Source organism: Cydia fagiglandana, chromosome 6, assembly GCF_963556715.1.
Source record: "Cydia fagiglandana chromosome 6, ilCydFagi1.1, whole genome shotgun sequence".
Classification (NCBI taxonomy): Eukaryota; Metazoa; Arthropoda; class Insecta; order Lepidoptera; family Tortricidae; genus Cydia; species Cydia fagiglandana.
Window position 1 is genome coordinate 13,702,287 of NC_085937.1, and position 21,345 is coordinate 13,723,631.

Genomic DNA, 21,345 nt, shown 5'->3' on the forward strand with positions numbered 1-21,345 from the left:
CATTCAAACATGTCCCAAAATTGCGTCAATAAAAGCGGCTACCTTCGTATTCGCTCCAATTTCAATTGCTCTTTAATGATAATGCGTGTTTCTACGCTGCCAGATACTCAACCAATGGTAATTCAAGGGCCTTGATTAAAGTTTTCACTGTCGCGTTTAATTAAAGCGATAGCTACGTACTCGTTTTCTTATAAACAGTAGCTGCATGAGTGAAACGAAAGTTTACCGCATCAGCGCACATAGAAACCTGCAACATGCCATGGTGATGATTTTCTCATTTCTCGACAGGATGGAGCGATTTCTAACACGTTGCCTAAGGGTACACTTTATGTTATGTAGAAAACATGTTAGGAACTTATTAAATGTAGGAAGAAAAATACTAAAAATATTATTTACTAAACAGCCAATTAAGGGAAGCAACGAAGCAGATGAAGTAGTGTTGTTAGGTTGTTACGCTGTAAAGTAATAAGAAGATAGAATTTATAGTGAAAACAACCTGTATCTACTCTCTGTCTGTATCTTAAAATAAAAGTAATAATACGATACGATACGATACGATCATTTATTGATAAAAAGTATTTTACATGTCATAATATCTTAATATGTACTAGGTACTTAAAAATCTATTGCAATGTCCATTTTAATATAATCACATCATATTTCCTACATCATATTTCACATTCAGTATTTTATTGATGCGGTACTTTTTAGGATTCCGTCCGTACCCAAAGGGTAAAAACGGGACTCTATTACTAAGACTCTACTGTCCGTCTGTGTCATCAGGCTGTATCTCATGAACAGATATATAGTATATATCTGGTAGATATATGGTATAGTTGAAAATTTTACAGATGATGTATTTCTGTTGCCGCTATAAAACAAATACTAAAAACAAAACAAAATAAATATTTAAGTGGGGCTCCCATACAACAACCGTGATTTTTTTGCCGTTTTTTGCGTAATGGCACGGAACCCTTTGCGCGCGATTCTCACTCGCACTTGGCCGGTTTTCTAATTTATTTAGTCAATAGTTACGATTAGTGTGAGCAAGTATACATATAAATGCACATGCGTGCTTTGTCAGCCGATGCGATTTACCATCAGGAGTCAGGAGTGGTCTCTAAACCGGTCGGACCGGCCGCAGTCGCTTCGTCGAAACACCATCCAACTCACTTACTTAAATTGTTAAACTGTATTACTTGGCAAATTGAATGTGTCTCAAATGGAAGGAAATGACTTAAAACTGTTTCATGGCTTTAAGTACCGGTTTAATCTCACGCCATCTTGGCACTGGTACTTAAGTAGTAGGTACCAAGTTGAATTATGTTTAAATTTGTTTATACGGGTGAGCACTTATGTAAAACAGATATGTAACTAACTAAAAAAGCAAAAAATATAAAAGTAACGCGTATAAATAGGTTGCGTAGTTAAGACTGAATAACATAAAAAAAAAATGTTTCCTACTTTCTTGCAAAAAAAACTAATTATCCTACAGTCTTCATTTTCTTTGGTTTTGCTGTGTAACCATATTGGATACTGACATAAACTTCGTTTATAAACAGCTCATAGGTACCTATATAAGGGGACGCAGCCCTTCCAATTGCCGCACTATCCCCTATCCTATCCCCTATTAAAGCTTCCTACTCATGATTAGATTACATATTTCATTGCTACGAACGTGGCTGAGTAGACACATTTTTTGGCTAAATTATCATTGCTCTAAATTATATTATTAAAGATAGGTACGTGTGGATGAAGATTTGAGTTTTTTTAACTGCGCAGCATCTAGTTGTCTATCGCAAATAATATAAAGTCGCTTCACGCATCTTATAATAACAATATGCTATAATAAATTTTCCACAATAACCTTGCAGTGCTACACCTATAACGCGATAAGAATTAGTCATTCCATCCGTGGTGAGCCTCCCACACTTACCAAGTGGACGCTAATCAAACATTCTGTACCAGTGCTAGTAGGTACATCATAGACGCATAGGTACATGTGAGGAGACTAGGAAGCTTGTGGGAGGATGGGACGCTCCGGTCTTGTTCCGTTCAATTCAAAGGACTGCTTTATAGGTACCACGCGTTTAGTACTAGGTACTTGAACAATGATCACTATAGTATGTTTTAGGGTATCAAATTTCAATTAGGTCTCACTATCGAAATCTATTCTATTAGTCATACGAGTATATGACGACGGATGATGAGACGACTTTAAGGAGTTCTGATTAAGAATTTAGCTTGCGAGCCAGATCTTAATAATTGAATAAATCAATAAATAGGTACTTTAACTTATAGGATAATGAGTAATAATGACGGTACCAAGCTCACAAATTATATTTATAAACTGATGCCACTTAGCGATGTTACGATTCGACTTCACAAATCGGTTCAAACCGATTTAGGTCTGAAGTCGACTAAATCGACGTGAGTGTTCCGTAAATCGACTTAAGATACGTTCACCCGCTTTAAACGCATCCTTTCATATTTGTTGATGCGTCACTTTCATTTGACATATTGAGGATTAAAATGTACGCAAATCGATTTCAAACCACGAAGAAAAATGTTGCCATGCACATTGCCGCCATTATTGAGTCGAGTCGAAACTTGGTATCTACAGGTAAAGTAAAATGAAACTTATTGTTTATGTTGTAAGGTTCAATTTCGCATGGGCTTAAAGCGATTGATTTGGCGGTATACTTGGATCGGTTTGGCAGTTTTGCGCCGCGTCGATTTGCTAACTCAACGTTTCGCGGCAATGACACGAAATCGCACGAGACCGCACGCTCTTTCCTGCTTGCTCGAATAGTGCTTTCCCGTTTTAGCTTTAGAAATTATAAAATTGTGATTTTTAAGTCAACATTTTTGCTGTCGATCGGATGGAACAAAGCGTAAAATTGACAATTCAATTTCCTCAACTCAAAGACTACGGAGCGGTTTGAACAACTGATACTTATTTTAAGTCTTAAAAAGTAGAAGTTAAATCGACTTGGCCAAATCGGTTTGCAAACCGATTTGGGTTTAAATCGGAGTCGACTTATTCGGTTTGAAAATTTTTCGATTTGGCCCATCACTAATGCCACTTTACCAGCGATTGATCATAGTCTGATATAAAATGTGTCTACGCGGCCAAATATTAAATAGAAATGAGGAATTAAGGAAATGGTAGGTACCAAAAACTGGCACCAATTGTACCAAAAATGTTATGATTCCGGTACGTGGTCGAGCACCAAGTGGAACAAACTTTTGGCTAGGTAGATCGTGCAAACGGTAGTAGGTAGGTATGGCGTAAGTACCAGTATTATGGTACACGTCGACACCTACAGTGTGTTCTTACATACTGAAGCTATGTACTTATTTTTAAATATTTCGCCCACATACAATCTGCCATCAGTGGTGATTAGTCACATCGCAAATGAGGCAGGTAGGTGTATTCCTATGTAAACTATTTTTATGTTCTCAATTATTCAAAAGGAACTATTTTTAATGTTTTTCTTATTTAGTAAACTATGTTTAATTTAATATGGTACATAAGAGATAAAGATATGTACTTAAGTACCTTCTGTAGATATTAATGTTTACTATGCAGCGCACTGCATATCTCAGAGCAATTGCGTTAATATTGTGGGAGCAGTTTAAGTTCAGTCAATACTAAACAGGTGCCTTTCTTAGCTTATATAAGGGCCGTAGGTGTAAAATAAATAATCTATTAGGTCACGCTTCATTTCGAGATTGGTGTCACTAAAAGATGCAAAGTGCGAAGTTGCAAACTACTGATAAAACAGATGTTCTATCGAATGTGGGTAAACAAAACGCTTGTGACATTTTGTGACAGTCGCGGCGCGGCAAGGCGGCCCAGAGAGCGCAGCGCCGGTCAAGGTATACGGGCCAAAGGTCGACGACAGCGCGACCGCGCCAAAAAACCATGCCATTGCCAACACAAGTTTGCCGCGCAATTCTAACTAGAATATTCCAAATTCTAACCTGATGAAATGGATTCGTTCTCCGATTTTGGCGTCGTCGGCGGCATCGGCAGCGGCATCGAGGGAAGCGGCTGCGTCTGTTGCTGCTGCTGTATCGTGCATGTGTTTCCAAGTAAAGACTGGGCCGTGTTGTATGTCATGCCATCGTCGTAACCCCAAAGCTCGAGTCCGCCGTACTCGGGGGACGCGAGCGATTCCGGAGACATCACCATAGCCGGCGGCAGACCCAGAGCGGAAGACGACGTCACTTCGGACGAGCTCTCCTCGAGCATTCGCAGCGTCTGGAAGCCTCCGTTGTTGGACCAGCGGCGTCTCATGTCGACGAGCGCGTCACACGCTCCGAAATCCACTATCGCCGATGGACATCCTACGCGGGCTTTCACTTCACTTTTTCCTCGCACTAACTTTTAAAAACACGGCACTCCGCGCGTCTAACGTAACTAACGATCACTGTCAACCACTAGAACTTTTAAACGTCTCGATTTAATAACTTTCTCGTCACTACACAATCCGTGCAACAGGTTAGAAAAACTAGTGAGTCTCACGAGCGAACGAATTTATTTTCTATGGTACGAAGTTTGAAAAAACGAGAGGAGTGCGTTGCGCTCGCGCGACCGTCGTCAACGGAGTACATAGAGCGAGCGAGCGACGCGGCCGAGCTCTCACTGCCACGGTCGAGTGTGACGTCACGTCACGGTCCCCGCGCCGCGCGCCCGCCCCGCGCCGGCCCGCGCAGCCGTGGCACAGAAAGTCGACTCACGGCGACATTATGTAGCGCGCGATAAAACACCCTCAATTTTAAGTGACTCTATCAACTTTGCTTGTTACGTAAGTTTGGGAAAGCTATTTAGAAAAAAATATTTAAGTGGGCGATTAACTTCTATTACGTTAATTAGGTACCCTAGGTGCCGTATGATTGGCGGAAGATTTAGTTTAGCATTTTTAAAATAACAAATTAAAACATAGATATACTTGGGACCTAGGTACAATTACAATTAGCACAAAATAAGAAAAATAAATCTGAATAAAATATACCAGTGGGTACCCAGAAAAATAAATCTGAATAAAATATACCAGTGGGTACCCAATTAGTTGGTTCCTATATAGCTATTAACTTAGGTGCCAAGTTACCAAAAAACAGCTAAGTTGCCTAATTAATTACTATTAATTAGCGTATAAGTCCATGAAAGAAAAAATATGTAAATCTTCTCGTACGTGTCTGATTTTATTATGTAGCATGAATTGATTTATTGCAAAACGAAAACTAAGCGCTAGACTAGGAAATAGACCGACTAAGTACCTGTGTTTTCTCTTGCAGGTAAACAAATCCATATATATGTATAGGTACAGGCAGGTCCAGTAACTTCAAATAGCCAAAGATCTTAGACACTTTCCTAAAATGTTCCCTCACAACGGAACGTAACCCTAATCGGAAACCGGGGAGCCAAAGTCAACTAGGTCACCGCGGGATTCAGCAAAAGGTCAATGTTAAGAGGCCTATCGACCCCCCGACCTAGTTACCACCTATCGACACAGATATCAACTCGGCTAACCTGACACATTTCAGAACCGTGTCACCAATACATCACAGAACGGCGATGCCCTCAAATTTGGAGCGATGACCTGAATTTCAGGTAGTTATCGCACTTCAGCCAATATTCGAACTATCGGCGATAAAATCGCAATGTCCTCGGTCCATTTCGTTTCCAGAAACTCCGCTTATTCAACGATATAGATATAGAAAACACGCAAAATACGTCAACGTAAGGAACGGTGGTAAAAATGTACCAAAATATCCTAGAAAACAGCCAAATGCAATGCCCCCGCTCCATTTCTGGTTTAGTAAGCCGCGTTCCGTAATAGCATGCTTTTCGCACAGTCATGTATGCGTATGAGCCATGGCTTAGATTTAGAAGTTAGATAGCTCTGTGACGCGGCAGCCATGATAGAAGTTAATTGGCGTCATCAAATCACGTGCTAGGAGCGTTGACCGCCAGTGTTTTGGAAATACAGCGTGTAGTTATATGTACTTCCTTACTCATGCTAGACTTCATCTTGCGAGAGTTCCGGAGTTTATTACTCTGGTTTGATGCTATCGTGAAATATCGCTGTTAGAATATTGTAAATATAAGAATCATTTTTGTTGGAGCCATATTTTTGGAGCGGAGCCTACGAATACGAGCTCTCAGAGCTCTGTAGTCTGTAGTATACACTATACAGTGTGTAAGCCACCCCCAGAACGTAAGGGCTCCTCTACACGATGGGCCAACGCCGACCACTCCAAGGGACGCAGCCATGCGGTAGAATGAGACAGCAATATCACTTGCTCCCTCTAACGCATAAATGCGTCCCTTGGAGTGGCCGGCGTTGGCCCATCGTGTAGAGGAGCCATAACAAATGACACCAGAAAATAAACGTAAAAAAGATTCATTATAAAGGTTTTTATGAAAAAGAGTGAAAATTTTGTTAAAAATATAAAGATTACATTACAGATTCTAATTTTGTGTATACGTATAGAACTTGCGTATAAGATTTAACGATAGATCACTAAAACCCCAACGTACTACCTAATTAATAGACGAGAAAGCAATATGGAACACGTATATCATTAACGAATATGAATACATGTTCAAAGCTGGAATCTTGATTAGAGAGTTTCATGAATATTAAGATCTAACGAAGATTGCAGATTACTATTGCCGCGGCTTTTAGGCTCCAAAATATTATATATGTTACATACGTTTCATTAGAAAAAAAAAAGAAAAAAAAAATAGAAAAAAGTTTATTGTATAATATTTATAAATATTACCTATGTTGAATGATATCCACTACCATGTTTCTACATATAATATTCTTTTAAATCCTATAAATGACACTTGACAGGTTAGAGAACTACCCCACATAAGATATCATCACAATAATTATTGAAAAGTAAGTTGGATCCACCTGAGAGAGGAGTTCAGACTTCAGGTCTTCGAAGCATATCGCCTAAGAACTAAACGATTTTAACCTAAAGATAAAAAAAATTGTATTGGAATTCACTGCATAACTGATCTTACTTGATCACATTGCTACATGAAAGTTCATCATTAAAGTCTCATTCAGACATATCTTCAATTTCTTCGCATAGACCTATTCATAGAGAAACAATAGTAAATTTCTTCACTAAAAACTAGTTCGTTACATCTGCATAAAAGCTCCAAAAGTCCATTATTTTGCCGGTAGATTCCATTAGGTAATTTGGTCATTCGTGCGTGCAGAGCATTACAGAGTGTATCTACCCCGCCCGCGCCTCTCTTTGCCGAATTACTTTGCATTTATCTGGCGATGTTTACACGTTCCGATTCTCGATTCTGATTCGATCTTTAAACGGATTCGGACATATAATACCGACAGGCGTTCTATTTTCAAATAGGAGACTAAAGTTTAAAACTAGACGCGTTTCAATTAGTTCCTCAATTAACTGAATTCGAATAGGGAAATGACAATTGCTAGCTACAGCTAATTAGGTACAACTAGTACTTATAAAGCCGGCAAATAGGTATATAATATGTATATCACCAATAATATTTGTCGGTATAATTGTAATTAAGCTAAGGTTAAAGTGGTAAAAAGCTAAAGTGGGACTGGGTTGGTCATGTCTGCCCCATGCCGAACGACTTGTGGGCCAAGTTAACCACAGAGTGGGTGCCCTACGAGTCAAACCGGGGATTCGGCAGACCTCGTCGGCGATGGCAGGATAACTTTGGACTCCTTTTTGAGAGACTGGCCAGATGTAGCTCAAAACCGGGACGTGTGGAAGAAGAGGGGAGGCTTTTGCCCAGCAGTGGGATACAACAGGCTCATAATATAATATATAATATAATTGTAATTATATTTCTGATATTTTTGACAAGCGATATCTGATGAATATGTAGGATGTTTTCACCGAGTTTATTATACAAGCACGGTAATTGTCATAAGTAATAAGTACAACTCCGCGAGAGACAAATGAAATGAACTTTAAACGAACGAAGTTTCCTGACGACCGGTAACCGATTCGGCCTCGATATTTTAAACGATCGTTACGATTGTCGCTTGGAACATGACAAACGGCAGACTCTAAACGGCCTTTCCTGCACCGATTCGCCACAGCCTTGATCCCTACTAATGTCTATTAACAGATCGAGGAATCAACTCAACTTTTTGCTCGACTGGTTTCCATTAAATGTAAATTAGAGATAAAATTAATCGGCCAGTCGCCGGAGCCACATTATTACCGAGTTTGTGATGCTAATACAACTCTGCAGTAATCACTACCTGCCGAATTAAAGTTTGTTTATTGTTTCAGTTTCCACTGACAACTTCGTTGATTGCCATTATCTTGAGAGAGCTTTATGAATTAATTGCCTTTACCACTAATAACCTCTAAAAGCATTTCATTAAATCGCGAATTGCCGAGACGCGTTTCTGAGTTTGTTTTTTATTAATCGCCGCAGAATGAAAACCACTTGTCATGGCGATAGCGGTTGGTAGCTGAGCAAAGATTTATGTAGTACGGCGAATTCTACATACCGGAGAATGATTAATGTAATCGAATCTTGGCTGCTAGCCATCCAGTCCTTTGTTGGAGCTTTTAGGAAATAAGTAAGTAAACAAGGCGATCGAAACCACCCTGCTTTAACAATGGCGCTGAAAAGTCAATAAATTACCGTTCCGGGTCGTCAGCTACATAGCTCGCCTTACCTGTAACAAAAACAAAATAGATGAGAAAACTGATCGACCAACGAGACAACAACAGTCTAGCAGTTAAAATGTTAATCATAACAAAACGCATGTTCACTGCCATTACCGCAGGGGCATCAAGTTTTTCTTGTTTACATTGTTATTTGTAACTTATACCATTATGGGTTGATAAAAACAAGAAAATCTAAATTATCGGACGCGATCCGCAAAAGCATGACGAAGTGTAAGACGACGCTCACGAAGCTTTCTCGGTAGAGCGCACTCAATGTAAGCCGACGGTTTGCGATGGTTATGGATTACCTAGAGCTTTCGCAGTTTATAAGTGCTTTTCAGTCGGCCGGTTATGCGTCGTTGTCGTGTTTTTACTAGCGATGTGCAGGCGCATAAAAAGTGGACGCGGCGGAGTGGTCTGCGCGAGCGCAATTAAGACCAAGGTCTCCGGGTTATCAAACCCGAGCCGGCGGTGCCGCGCCTCGACGCCGTCGCAAAAAAATGTAACGAATAATGAAGTCGATGGTATTAAAAGATAATAGCCGGACTAACACGCCGGCTGTGTCCTTACCGGCAGCACCGGTTGCGAGCCTAGGCGATCCATTGCAGGCGCTGGGAACGGATCGACTCGGGAAGTTTTCCATGGCGCGGCGCCGAGTGCGTGGCACATGTCCTACCGGAGCCGGATAAAGCTTGTTTTTACAAGAATTCCGCAGTTGCAGGTGGGAATTATGTACATTAAAACATTCACATCAGAACGAAAGATCTCAGAGGCAAAGCATACTTTGAGAATTTGGAAATGTCTACGTTTAGACACGAACTTTTCAACGTCTTAAATGTCGCGCCATCGCTGCCCGTTGCCCGGCTTAGGGCATAATACATATTATACATACATACATATGTTATACTTTGCTTATATTATAAGAATGTGTGAAGGTTGTTTCCATATTTGACAGTGAGACCTTATAAAAATATAGTGTTTATTATATGTAAGTAGGTACATATAAGATAAAATCCAATCGCGCGGCCTTCATGGGCTTGTCGGAACAACAATAACTTTAATCTTTGCCCTAGATATGTTTAGGCTAACACCAGAAACGAGACGAACGACTCTTTCAAAATCACACAAGAAATTCCTAGTAGGTCAGTGAATGGTTCTGGCCGGTAGCCATGACGTGAAGTCAAGGCTGAAGAGCATCTATTGCATACGCAACGAAATCCTGTTCGTTGACTCCTATGCACTTGACAGACTGATGTCATTCGCACTGCAATGTGACCTGCTAAGGAACCACGTTACCGTTCAGTCACATGAGCTTACATAATGCCTAGACAATGTAATCTGATGTCGAGTGAACATAGTCTTACTGCAGTGTGCTTTGGTTGCACTTTCGCTTGGACACATTCGTACTCTTCAATCATTCGCAATCTCTATATCTGTGACTTTAAAACGTCGGTTAAATCTGAACTTTAAACTTTAGCAGGTACGGTTCAAGTTGAGTTCGAAGCTCCGCTTTTGAGGCGTTTCGAAATGATAGTTGCAAGTAGTATCATTTACGTGATGTAACTATCGAGTCCGAGTGATATGATTGTGAGCGCGGTTAGGGCTGCCGTGGGCATGGATTTTATTGAGGTGCTGGGAACGGCCGAGTAGTGCGTGCTTCGCACCAATTACCATCCATTGATGCTCTAATCATAGAAATAAACCCGGATAACTGTTCTTTAAGATTTACCACCCGCAGTACGGTATATTGTTTAGGTAAAGCTCAGAAGGGAAACTTCTAAAGTTGATTAAATTTGGAAGGATGTTTTTCTTCAGCACCGCGGCATGCCGAACCGGAAATTAATCACGATTAAAGTCAGCAAAACGTTGTAATTGGACCGGCGGTGTTTTATGAGCTTATTTACGAGTTTTCTCGCAAGTTTTTTCGGTAGAAATCAAACTTAGTGAAAATTCTTCTTGTTTATTTAGCGCTTTATTACAGACCTGTCTAAACAACCCCTGAAATGAGTTATTTAATTAAGAACAGAAAAGAATATAAGTGATAAAAAATCCTGTGACGAAAATATTGCGAATTGTTAATTGAGAATGTCATCGCATTTCTTAATTGAATTTTAGGAAAAGATTGTATGTTTTCCATTGTTCAGACATACATTGTGCTTTACTGCATGCATACAACATAAATTTCGGTAGACGTATATCGACCAGGATATTGACCTATTGTATTGTTTTCGAGCTCCCGATATTTCGATAAACTGTGTTTCAAAGTAACATCTTGTAAATAAAACCTATCTAGCATTCAAATCGATAAGAAATTCTACCTCTGTATAGACTAACATATCACTTCCCTTCATCCAATCAGTACGTAGAACTTATATTGCAAATAGGTCAGCACCGGACACGATGCGCCCGCGCCGACCGTTGGCTGCGCGTGAGCAGCTTACCGAGTGCACTTGTCGTTGCGTAACACATTGTCCTCGCTATTGTGGGATACCCAATCAGTAGCTTATCCAAATAGACGTCGCACGGTTAGCAATGTTAATAATTGTTCTACATTACGGTCAAGGTATTTGATATCCATTACGTACCATTACGTAACTTGTCACATTAACGATTTTATGTAATCTCTAGATGCTTTCTTATTGAAAAGGACTGTGACAAATTACGAAATGGCACGGAAATAGAATTCCTTGAGTGTAGTTTTGCCATGCTATCCTAACGTATGTATCCGCTAGAATAGCGTATGTATAGCAATCTAAACGCGGAAATGAAGTGATGTCACCATTTCAGTGACCGTGATAGTGATCAGAAAAACAAATGGAACTAGGTGTCGTGTTAACTAATTTTCAAGTTAAAAACTAAATCTAACACACTTCTTCATTCGTCGATAAAATGATTTGTAATGTATTCAATAAATATATGTTTTATTGGTCATATTTATCGGGTAGCAGTAGTGCAGTTGAATGATCTGTCCAGATATGTCTGTGTATGTTTACCTTAACTCTAGGTGCGATGACACAACGATGCATGCAATTGGGTCGGCTGTTACCAGGGAGGCTTAATGCATTGTTAACTATTCACTATACTTACGCTACACCACTTACTGGACGCTTTTTTAGGGTTCCGTACCCAAAGGGTAGAGGGCGTGCACCCAGTAGATGGTCAGATGTGGTACAAAATATTACCCAGACTTCGCTCCAGGCAACAATGCAGATGGCCGAAGATCGAGAGGCCTGGAGAGCAGTGGTAGGAAGAATAACCCATAGGAGTCACGTCCCTCAGACATGAGGTCACGACCACGAAGACCCAAAGGGTAAAACGGGACCCTATTACTAAGACTTCGCTGTCCGTCCGTCCGTCCGTCTGTCACCAGGCTGTATCTCACGAACCGTGATAGCTAGACAGTTGAAATTATCACAGATGATGTATTTCTGTTGCCGCTATAACAACAAATACTAAAAACAGAATAAAATAAAGATTTGAATGGGGCTCCCATACAACAAACGTATTTTTTTCCAAAGTTAAGCAACGTCGGGAGTGGTCAGTACTTGGGATGGGTAACTTTTTTTTGTTTTTTTTTTTTGCATTATGGTACGGAACCCTTCGTGCGCGAGACCGACTCGCACTTGCCCGGTTTTCTTATAGCATCATGTCATCACCAGTTTTTATTACGTCGTCATTAGTAACTTAAGATATGGTTTACATAATGGATGTTTCCAAAATAGAAGAGTAACATTATGCGCCGTGGGGTTGCGGTGAATTATGTGGGGAGTTTTTTAAGCGTAAGGTAAAAATAAGCATCAGCACTTAAAATATACGAACGAAAGGAATGAGGAACGTTGCTGTAGACATTGATAATGGCCACTAGCTTTTTGGTGAAGTAAAACATAGTCAGGAAATTTGCATAAGAACCTAATAGTTATACGTATGTATATGGGAAGAAATTCAAAGGTGTACCTATGTGAAGTTTTAACCTGAGGCAGCTTTAGGGACCAATAGCCCAATCCCTACCGAGCATGACAAAAACTCTATATGTTCAGTATTGGGACGAAAATAGGCTAATGCAGATGACGACGCAACAGCACTGTAATTACACAAATATTTGAAACCTACGCTTTCTAGCTTTATTAAAAGTTACAGCCATCTCCAGAGTAATTTCTCATGATCAGCCAGCCGTGGAACAATACGTCGACAAGCATTATTTTATATTCGTACAGTTTTACACAGACGATTCGTTTCTTTGACGTGTCCCATGTCGAGTGTCAAAGGAAACGTTGACTTCTAGCACGCTTTGGCAAAAAACATGGAAAATTAAAATAGGAACGTCTGACAGCCTATGTCGCCTCCCGCTTCCTTGCCAAGTTTGCAATTAGACAGAATACGTTTCTTATTTTATTAAAAAACAACCACATGTGCAGACCTCGTTATTTTGTATAGTTTTTTGCTTGGCTTATTTTAAGAGCCACGTTATTCCGCGAGCCAGATGCGACTTAAGCGCTGGACCATAAGGAAGTCGCAATTTTGTTCGTGTCATAATTTGTTTTACGACGGGCAATTAAGTTTTGCTGAGAAATATATTTGCAGAGGAAATATCAAGTAAACATCACCAGATCATAAACGCTAATGAGGTAGACAGGGAATTTCAAAAGTCACCATAATTGGGTGTTGGGGGAATCTGGGAAACTTATCCAGGTGGAAAAATTGAAATATCCCTCAAAATTCAATGTAAATTGGCGCTAAAACCACGATGATACAGTAGTCAATAACTTAATTTAATACGACTGGATATCAAAGGGTTTCTTTGCCGCTAGATTTCTTTGGTCGCATTTTGCCTAAGTAACGATTTGATGATACTTCCGGTTGCTTGGTAGAGGTCAAACAACCTTTAATTAAAATGTGGGGACTATACTTTATCAAGAATATGTCCAAAAAATTGACGGTTGAAACGCTTTACCATCGTGACCCAACCAATCTCTGTACAGTAGGCAAAGGAATACGATTCATATGCCCTTTGCCTTTAAACTTTACCTTGTCACGGTGAGAAATGACAATCATAATGAAAGCCGGAAATATGAAATACCTAGGATCTCTTACTGTATCTATGTCATATAAATGAGATCATAATTATATCAGCACAAATTTACATTAGATGTTGTAAAATGTCAAACTGTCCGAACGGTTCCAATTTTCCTGACTCCCTCTAGGTACGAAGAGTTATTAGTTAGCCCGACTAGACCTTTGCGAATAACATCGGGAGCTAAAATTGAAGGTAATTACTACTAATTGCGTACCATGGTCATGGCCAATAAGCACCAATAAGCGATAACATGGGAACCGAGGAAGGTCCACTGCAGACATGTTCTATTCTTCTTTTGTTATTGCTCCGACCATATGTAATTTGTACTACGGCCAACGGATTTAATGAGTGTGCTAATAAATTCACAATGTGATTTCTTCTGGACATATCTAGATAACTCTATAGAGTTATAGGTGTTTAAGTAGCGTATACTTACATTTTAACTACGACTTCTTTAGGGAAATAACTAAAAAGAACGACTAGTCGTAAGCTGAGTTCTACCCAACACCCAAGAAGCTTTATCATTACGAATGATTCACGAATTAAAAAGATATTCGTTATATTCAGCGTTTTTAAAATATAACGACTCCCGAAATACTAATTTAGGTGGAAACTTCAAAATTTATGAGTTTTATGACAGAATCTTTATCATAGTTAATTCCGAGCTCTTAGTGAGAAGGGAAAGGACGTGAAACTCGACACAATAGAATCCGAAATCTGAGCGCTGAGTCTTTTAAAACTAAATCTACTTCTTCAAAGTCAGACTCCATAACTCCAGCTTGAGTCTTTAACATTATTTCAAGAGCTGTAAACATTTACATAAGAGCTTGCACGTTTCCAACATGTACCTATAAGTTTAGTAGAAATTCCACGTAACCTATTAAGGCTATTGCCAACAACGGGCCGCCGATAGACACCTACGGACGCTTGCCCTACTTGCGTTGCGTTGGACTAACGCCAACGGCATTAGGTATTTCCAGATATCTATCTCGATTTGTTAGAGCTGATCCTTTAATGCTCCGAGATCTGGCCCCCTGAATATAAATGTTTGTTTCAATCCTAACTTCCGATTGAATTGTTGTTGTTGTAGAATTTAGCCAATGTACTTTGGTATTTTGCAGAGCTACATAGTTGCAGATTGAATGGGGATGATAGAAGTACTATAAATGTTAGACATAAATAAGGCGAAAGCCAAACAGAAATCTTAGGCAATACAAGCAATTTATTATTCATAGTGAGTAAAATACCAGATACATTTATAAGCGCGTAAAATAGTACTTAATATCACTGATGAGACAAATATATCCATATTTGTGTTCTCAGTGTTTGTTTTTTTGCTTACATTATATTTAATGTGTATTACAGTAATCGTTTATATTCATATTTATTTATGACTGACGATGACATATCACCACGTACTAGTTTATTTCACTGATAATATTACACACATAATATTATCACTATTGTAACGCAGAGATTCCCTTGTGAATAAAAGGATATTATATAGTTAATAAATTAGATCGAATTTATTAATTATGTAAAACATCGACAAAGAACAAAAACACAGACAGTTACGCAGCATGACACTTGATAGAAGAATATTTTCAAAACACAATTTAATATGAAATTACAGAATACAAAATGCGGCCAATACTCTGGCGCCAAATCATTTTGACCATTCTAACATTCACAAACGCAATGACAGCATAATCAGTCGCAATTACGTATTTGCCAATCATATGGATTCACTTGGTAACATACACGTTACATTATCTGAAACGCGTCACAAAATTGCAAACAGGTGCTAATGAGAGAAATTTCGAACCTTGGTTTACATAAAATATAGTCTTAGAATAGGTTCGAGCACTTATGCATTTACTTCGTTGTGTCCAAGTTATATATGTACATACTTATCATACCTTTACCTGAAAGGCTTTTGTTTTGGCTTGATATTTTGATTAAGAATGATATGTACGAGTAAGCTGCCTTTTTTCTTTTTATTATATTATATATTCTATCAAATAATAGATAATATTAATGCTCTTGGACAACGTCTTTGAAATGTTAAAGCTAAGTGCTTAATATTTCAGAGAGCTCAGTGATATTTCTTGAGTGAAGCATCCATTTTGGTTCTGTCCAATCTGTCTACTCTCTTCAACGTGCATCTACTCCAGTAATTTTACTGCTTTATCATGTGTATTATTGTATCCATGCATATTTATTGTGTACATACAGTCAGCAGCAGATGTTGCTAAGCGGGCGAGGTGTTCAAAATAACCTTGACGCGCTCTTATTCTCTTAACAACAAAGTTGCGTCAAGATCATTTTGAACACCTGGTCCGCTTAGCAACTTCTGCTGCTGACTTTACAAAGCAGAAGCCAACAAAATTTGACAGGTATAAATATCATTTGTTGTCGCTAGGTATGTATTTCTAGAAGGTCGGTCGTGGGAGTTTCTAGTAAAAGTATTGGACCTTATTTTGGGAGTTCATTCTGAATCATACACATGTACACGTGGCATATTCATAATAATCATAATGTTTTTACGTACAGTTGCATACACAATAGGAACTTCTACCAATCATAAAGAAACATAATCCCATACGCATAAAACCAGTACGGCACTAAAAATTGTAAGAAGTTATGCCCTAATGTTCTTGGTAGCTTGGTAAACCTACGTTTACCCAGTGTTGTGGAATACGTGTCGCGCGGGTCACGGGCACGTCTGCGTATTTATAGGATCGTAACTTAGGCCTTGAGTTCCCAACGGTTACAGAGCGAAGGCTTGACTCTAGGACTTATAGTCCGTTTTTTTTAGCATTAGAAAGAACTTCGCAGAAGTTCGCTTGTGGTTCTAAATCTGGCACTTTTAGCGGTAACAATTTGAAGTAAATTATATGTATTGACCATGCTACATTAGATAATTCAATTATTAACAATTAACGAGCCTGATAAAAACTGCACGCTTGCTTCTGCGGAATTCTTTCTAATGCTAAAAAAAACGAACCATAGTGCAAATCATGAATCCAAATAAAGAACTTGAACATTGTATGAGAATTTTGCGACATTTCTATAGAAACTTTAGAAAGAAAGGACGATACAGACCTCCTATGGCGTTAACCGGGGCTAAGGTATGTTGAACGCAGTGACATCAGGGAACTGACGCGGAGAGAGAGTCATACTATTTTTGACAAACAAAAAAAAAATTAAAACCAATCCGAGCATCACAATCGCTACCAGCCTTAGGTTAGCTGACTGCGCTTAGAACCACACCTTATCATACAGCATTTAGTGTGGTCCAACCACCACGAGTGGCTGAATTAGCGACACATAGCCGCCCTGTTCGAAATTGCAGTTAATGTGATTTGAAAATGCTTTTACTGCAATTTCGTAAAATTTTGCGTTCTGCGTTTAGAGATCTCAGGTATATGGTTTTCCAGGAGACGAACAGAGTGCAATAGGAATAATAGTCCTGGAATGACGGAATGAACGCGTATTACCCATTGTTCGCTAGGAATAAATGGCGGGCCGTCGATATGTGCACTTGTTTTAATTCCTTTCTTTGTTTTGCGGCTGGATTTGGGGTTTCATGCAAAGGGAAATAATATTTCGTATGCAATGTTTGTTTTAGTGCGATGGTGTTTTTACTGAATTTAAAAAATAGATTTAACCTTGTAGTGGTATATTACAAGTAAGTACCATTAAGTTTGCTACTTGTAATTCTATCTTTGGAAGTCTATTTAAAGCGCTTATAGAAGTAATGGTTAAATTGCCTCTAATGAGCCCGCGTGAGGTATTGACAAAAAAGAGTAATAATTTGAACGCTTGGCGAAAAAGCGAACGCTTATTTCCTCGAGCGCGAAATTTGCTCTTTGAAGGGTAAAGTGTTAAAATCATTTGTAAAGATCACAGCTATGAGAACCCTAAGTAACACTGTTGTATAAGATATTTTATTAAATAACTCATTTTGTGAAATTAAGCCATCGTCCAGCAAAAACTATGAAACAGTTACTATAGAAACTCTACAAAAACTGAACAGTTTCCCTACTTCTGCCACGATAGGTACATAAATAGTACTTAAATAAACTCCAATTAAAACACGGAACTACAACACAACTTTTACCAGGTCTCTGTGCAATTATACAAATATAAACGTAGAAGTCAAGTATACTGAACGGTTTCAAAACATGCTTTTAAACGGCAAATGAATGCGTGGTAGTGTTTTTATTTATTTCCTTTTTTTCCATATTCAGCACAATAGTAAGCATAATAAGTATGTAAAAGGCTTATTAAGAGGAATATCCATTAACCTTTAACTTCTCAAGGTTTCATTTCAAGCTCGGGAAGCGCCCAAGTTAATTATACCAAAAACAAATTTAAACGAGAAATTCTGAAAGACCACAATACAATCAAGCTGAACCATAAACAAGAACCTTCGACTTTTAATTTTATTGAACGCAACATACAATACCTACCCCATCTTAATCTCTAAAAGTCTTAAATGCCAATAATTTTCCAAAGAAATAATATCCTTTAATTTCATAAGCACAATAGCTCGGAACCGTTGCATGCCCTTTGATAAGACCTTAACTTAAAGTCAATTCAGAGAATCATACAGACATTCAAAACGATGTTAATTATAGTTTACAGATTGGATCAGAGTCGGAATGCGATGTAAGACTTGAGAGTATATGTGTACTTGCAGAGAATACTTACTGATAATTGGTAAATTTAGCAGAAATGGATACTTCAGTCTTCAGAATAATGAGTCACTAATAGGAATAGATGGAAAAAGCAAATAGTTAATGTTTTTGATATCCTTTATGCATCTATAAGAGAATAATTAATGTCAAAGCCGTAATGTTGATTTTGAGAATTTTCTAAATTAAGGTGCTTTGGGGTATTAACTTCACTTTCAACAGTAGGCAAGATGCTTTGATAAGCGTTGCAGTAACGTGAGTGTAGCCAAGCATAAAGTGCTTCTAGTTTAGTACTTACTTAACGATTACGTAGTAAGTACTTAATGATTTTCAAAATTATCCCGTTGTCGCAGTTACTCCAATGTATCTTCCATCTTTGCCGGTTTATGTTTAAGATTATTTCCGTATGGCTATTGAAACTATTATATGCCTCAGTCGTAGTTAAGCCGTTAATTTCAAATTACCGCGGTCACGTATAGTTGTATACGATAAGCATTATGATCTATCTACCGGCTCAAGGAAAATTATGTACTACGTCTATTCGAAGCCGGCATATATCATGGACGAGACATCGTAAACGGCTGGTACGGACAGGTCATCCATCCATAAAACCATAATAATATTAAGCAAGAACATGTTGAGCTTGATGTGCAACTCTGGTAAATCGATTCTTGCTCACGTAAAATATAAATAATCTCGTATTAAAGACATGGGAAAACAAAAGTTGTAACTCGAAATGATAAGGAATGGAAGCCTTATAAGGCGAATTTACTTAGCTTTTGCACATTCTGGAACATGAAATTCAGGTTTAGTAGGTATAGTTAGGTATACCGAATTCTCTTTATGACTAATGGTAACATTCCGTTTCTAACCGCAGCTGCACTACCGGTACTGAACGCGTCGCTGTCATTGTCAAATTCCATAGTAAAATGAACAGTAATGCAGCTGTCGTTGGAAATGGACTGTCACCTTATCTCGGGATACATTAGGTTGTGAAGTTACAAGACTTACAAACAACACACAATCACACACAACAGCGGGATACAAGACTTAATATACTCTAAGCAAACTCTAATCTACCTACCTATATTTTATATGTTCTTATGTAGGTATCTCTAGGTGATAATACAAATTTTTATTACGAGTACATTCTTGTACTTAGACATCGCCGAGAACTATTTCAATGCCACTAATTTGGAACTTAAAAAAATAAATTGCCCGCAATTTACTTTTTTAGTAAAATGGTAACACAGCGCGCAATAACGTGGTCTTATCCATGTTCACAGTGTAACCGATCACGTAGAAGGCGCAAGCGTCGACTTTTTACTATCTTATACTGCACATTAAGTCTGACATTTCAACGGTCACCATCGGCTTAATTACAACCTTGCTCTTGCATCCCTTTCAGCACTGATATTAACTGTATCGCCTGTCTTTCTTTCGCATGAACACTAACGAACTGCCTGGATGATAAATAATAACAGAAGTGTGGTTAAGTACTACTTTATTATATTCTGCAGTCGTTACAGCGGGTTAAAACGGCTCGGCTATAGGTATTAAGTTGTAAATGCTGTCCGGTTTACTGTTAAGGAAACTGTTTTCATTTTACTTTAGTTACGAGGATCCTTAATAAATTCAATACGATATAAAGCTAGTGAACGCGATATCTGAGCAAGAAAGGTTATGACAGGTGATTTTGTCGTCTAGGTACGTTGTCTCATCCGATACCTGTTATCGAAACCCATTAACCGATACGTGCCGTCTGTTCTACAATACATTAGCTATCTATCAAACTATGCCTAGCTTAAAAGCTATTGTCAACGACAACTTACCGATATCATTTTATTGTTACCGACTTACGCGACCCACGATATCGATTTATTAGCCTGATGTATTATGCAACAGCATTTTTCTTTCACTCATCTTTGTCAATGGCAATATTCACCAATCCTTTCAAAAGACGATACCTTACCTTGCCGAAATAATTTCTAACAGATTTCCCGATACATATTCTTTTATATCCATTCATGTGAAAATGGAATCGAAGTAAACAATAAATCTATTCACGCGGTTGCGCTATCGTGAACAAGCAATTTTGCTCGTTCGGAAAATTGCATTATTCCAGATAAAATATTAGCGGACGCTCATCTTCGCAGCCTTTGCCTCTCACGCAGATTCATTTGGATATCTTTTCCTATATATTTTTATTATAATATTTTTTACATCCGTCATTTTGTGTAGCAGTATTCCAATTACACGGATTTACTGAATAGTTTGATAATTCAAATGATTTCTGCTTTCACTTCCTAAAACACCTGGCGTTACAGTGGAGAACAAGCGTATTGCTGCCTGCCTGACGGAAATCGGCATTATAAATATTATATATTTACGCTAAAGCAATAAAACGCTCAAACTTATTTGTCAATTGTATTGTAATTCTAGAAAACTTATGTCCGTCTAGATTTATTGTAGGTTTTCATTTTGATAGATATATTTTGTAGCAAAACCCAGGCTATTTATTTATTAATAATTAGAAATAAACCGATTATTTCTGACACCTTCAAGATTCGGTAAGGTTCGGTTCATTGCTAGTAATCCCTATTTGGGGCCCTCAGCGGCGGCAAAACAATACAACAAAAGGGTGAAGAGCTCGCTCAAGTGCAAATCGACTTAGTAAGGCTCGAAAGACGATGGAGAAGTGTTAGTTAGATGTGTTAACATTAACACTTACTCGATACTGCGCACTGCTTAGGGGTTGTTAATAAATAAAACAGTCAGACGTGGGTTACTTAAGTAGGCAGGTATTTTAATAAGTTTCAAACAAATAAATTATTTTGGAAAATGGCAAAATGCTTCCCGTAAACAGAA

General features: G+C 38.5%; 1 protein-coding gene and 1 long non-coding RNA gene across 2 annotated transcripts in view; one reads left to right on the forward strand and one right to left on the reverse strand.

The window, feature by feature from the left end:
* Nucleotides 1–4,390, reverse strand: part of LOC134665340 (ecdysone receptor) — a 44,420-nt gene extending 40,030 nt beyond the window's left edge. Inside the window, exon 1 of the mRNA XM_063522270.1 lies at nucleotides 3,988–4,390. Within this exon, the coding sequence (XP_063378340.1) occupies nucleotides 3,988–4,303 (316 nt within the window). The 5' untranslated portion in view covers nucleotides 4,304–4,390. The remainder of the gene's footprint in view (nucleotides 1–3,987) is intronic.
* Nucleotides 1–21,345, forward strand: part of LOC134665344 (uncharacterized) — a 444,966-nt gene that overhangs the window by 314,627 nt on the left and 108,994 nt on the right. The gene's annotated exons all lie outside the window — the stretch shown is intronic.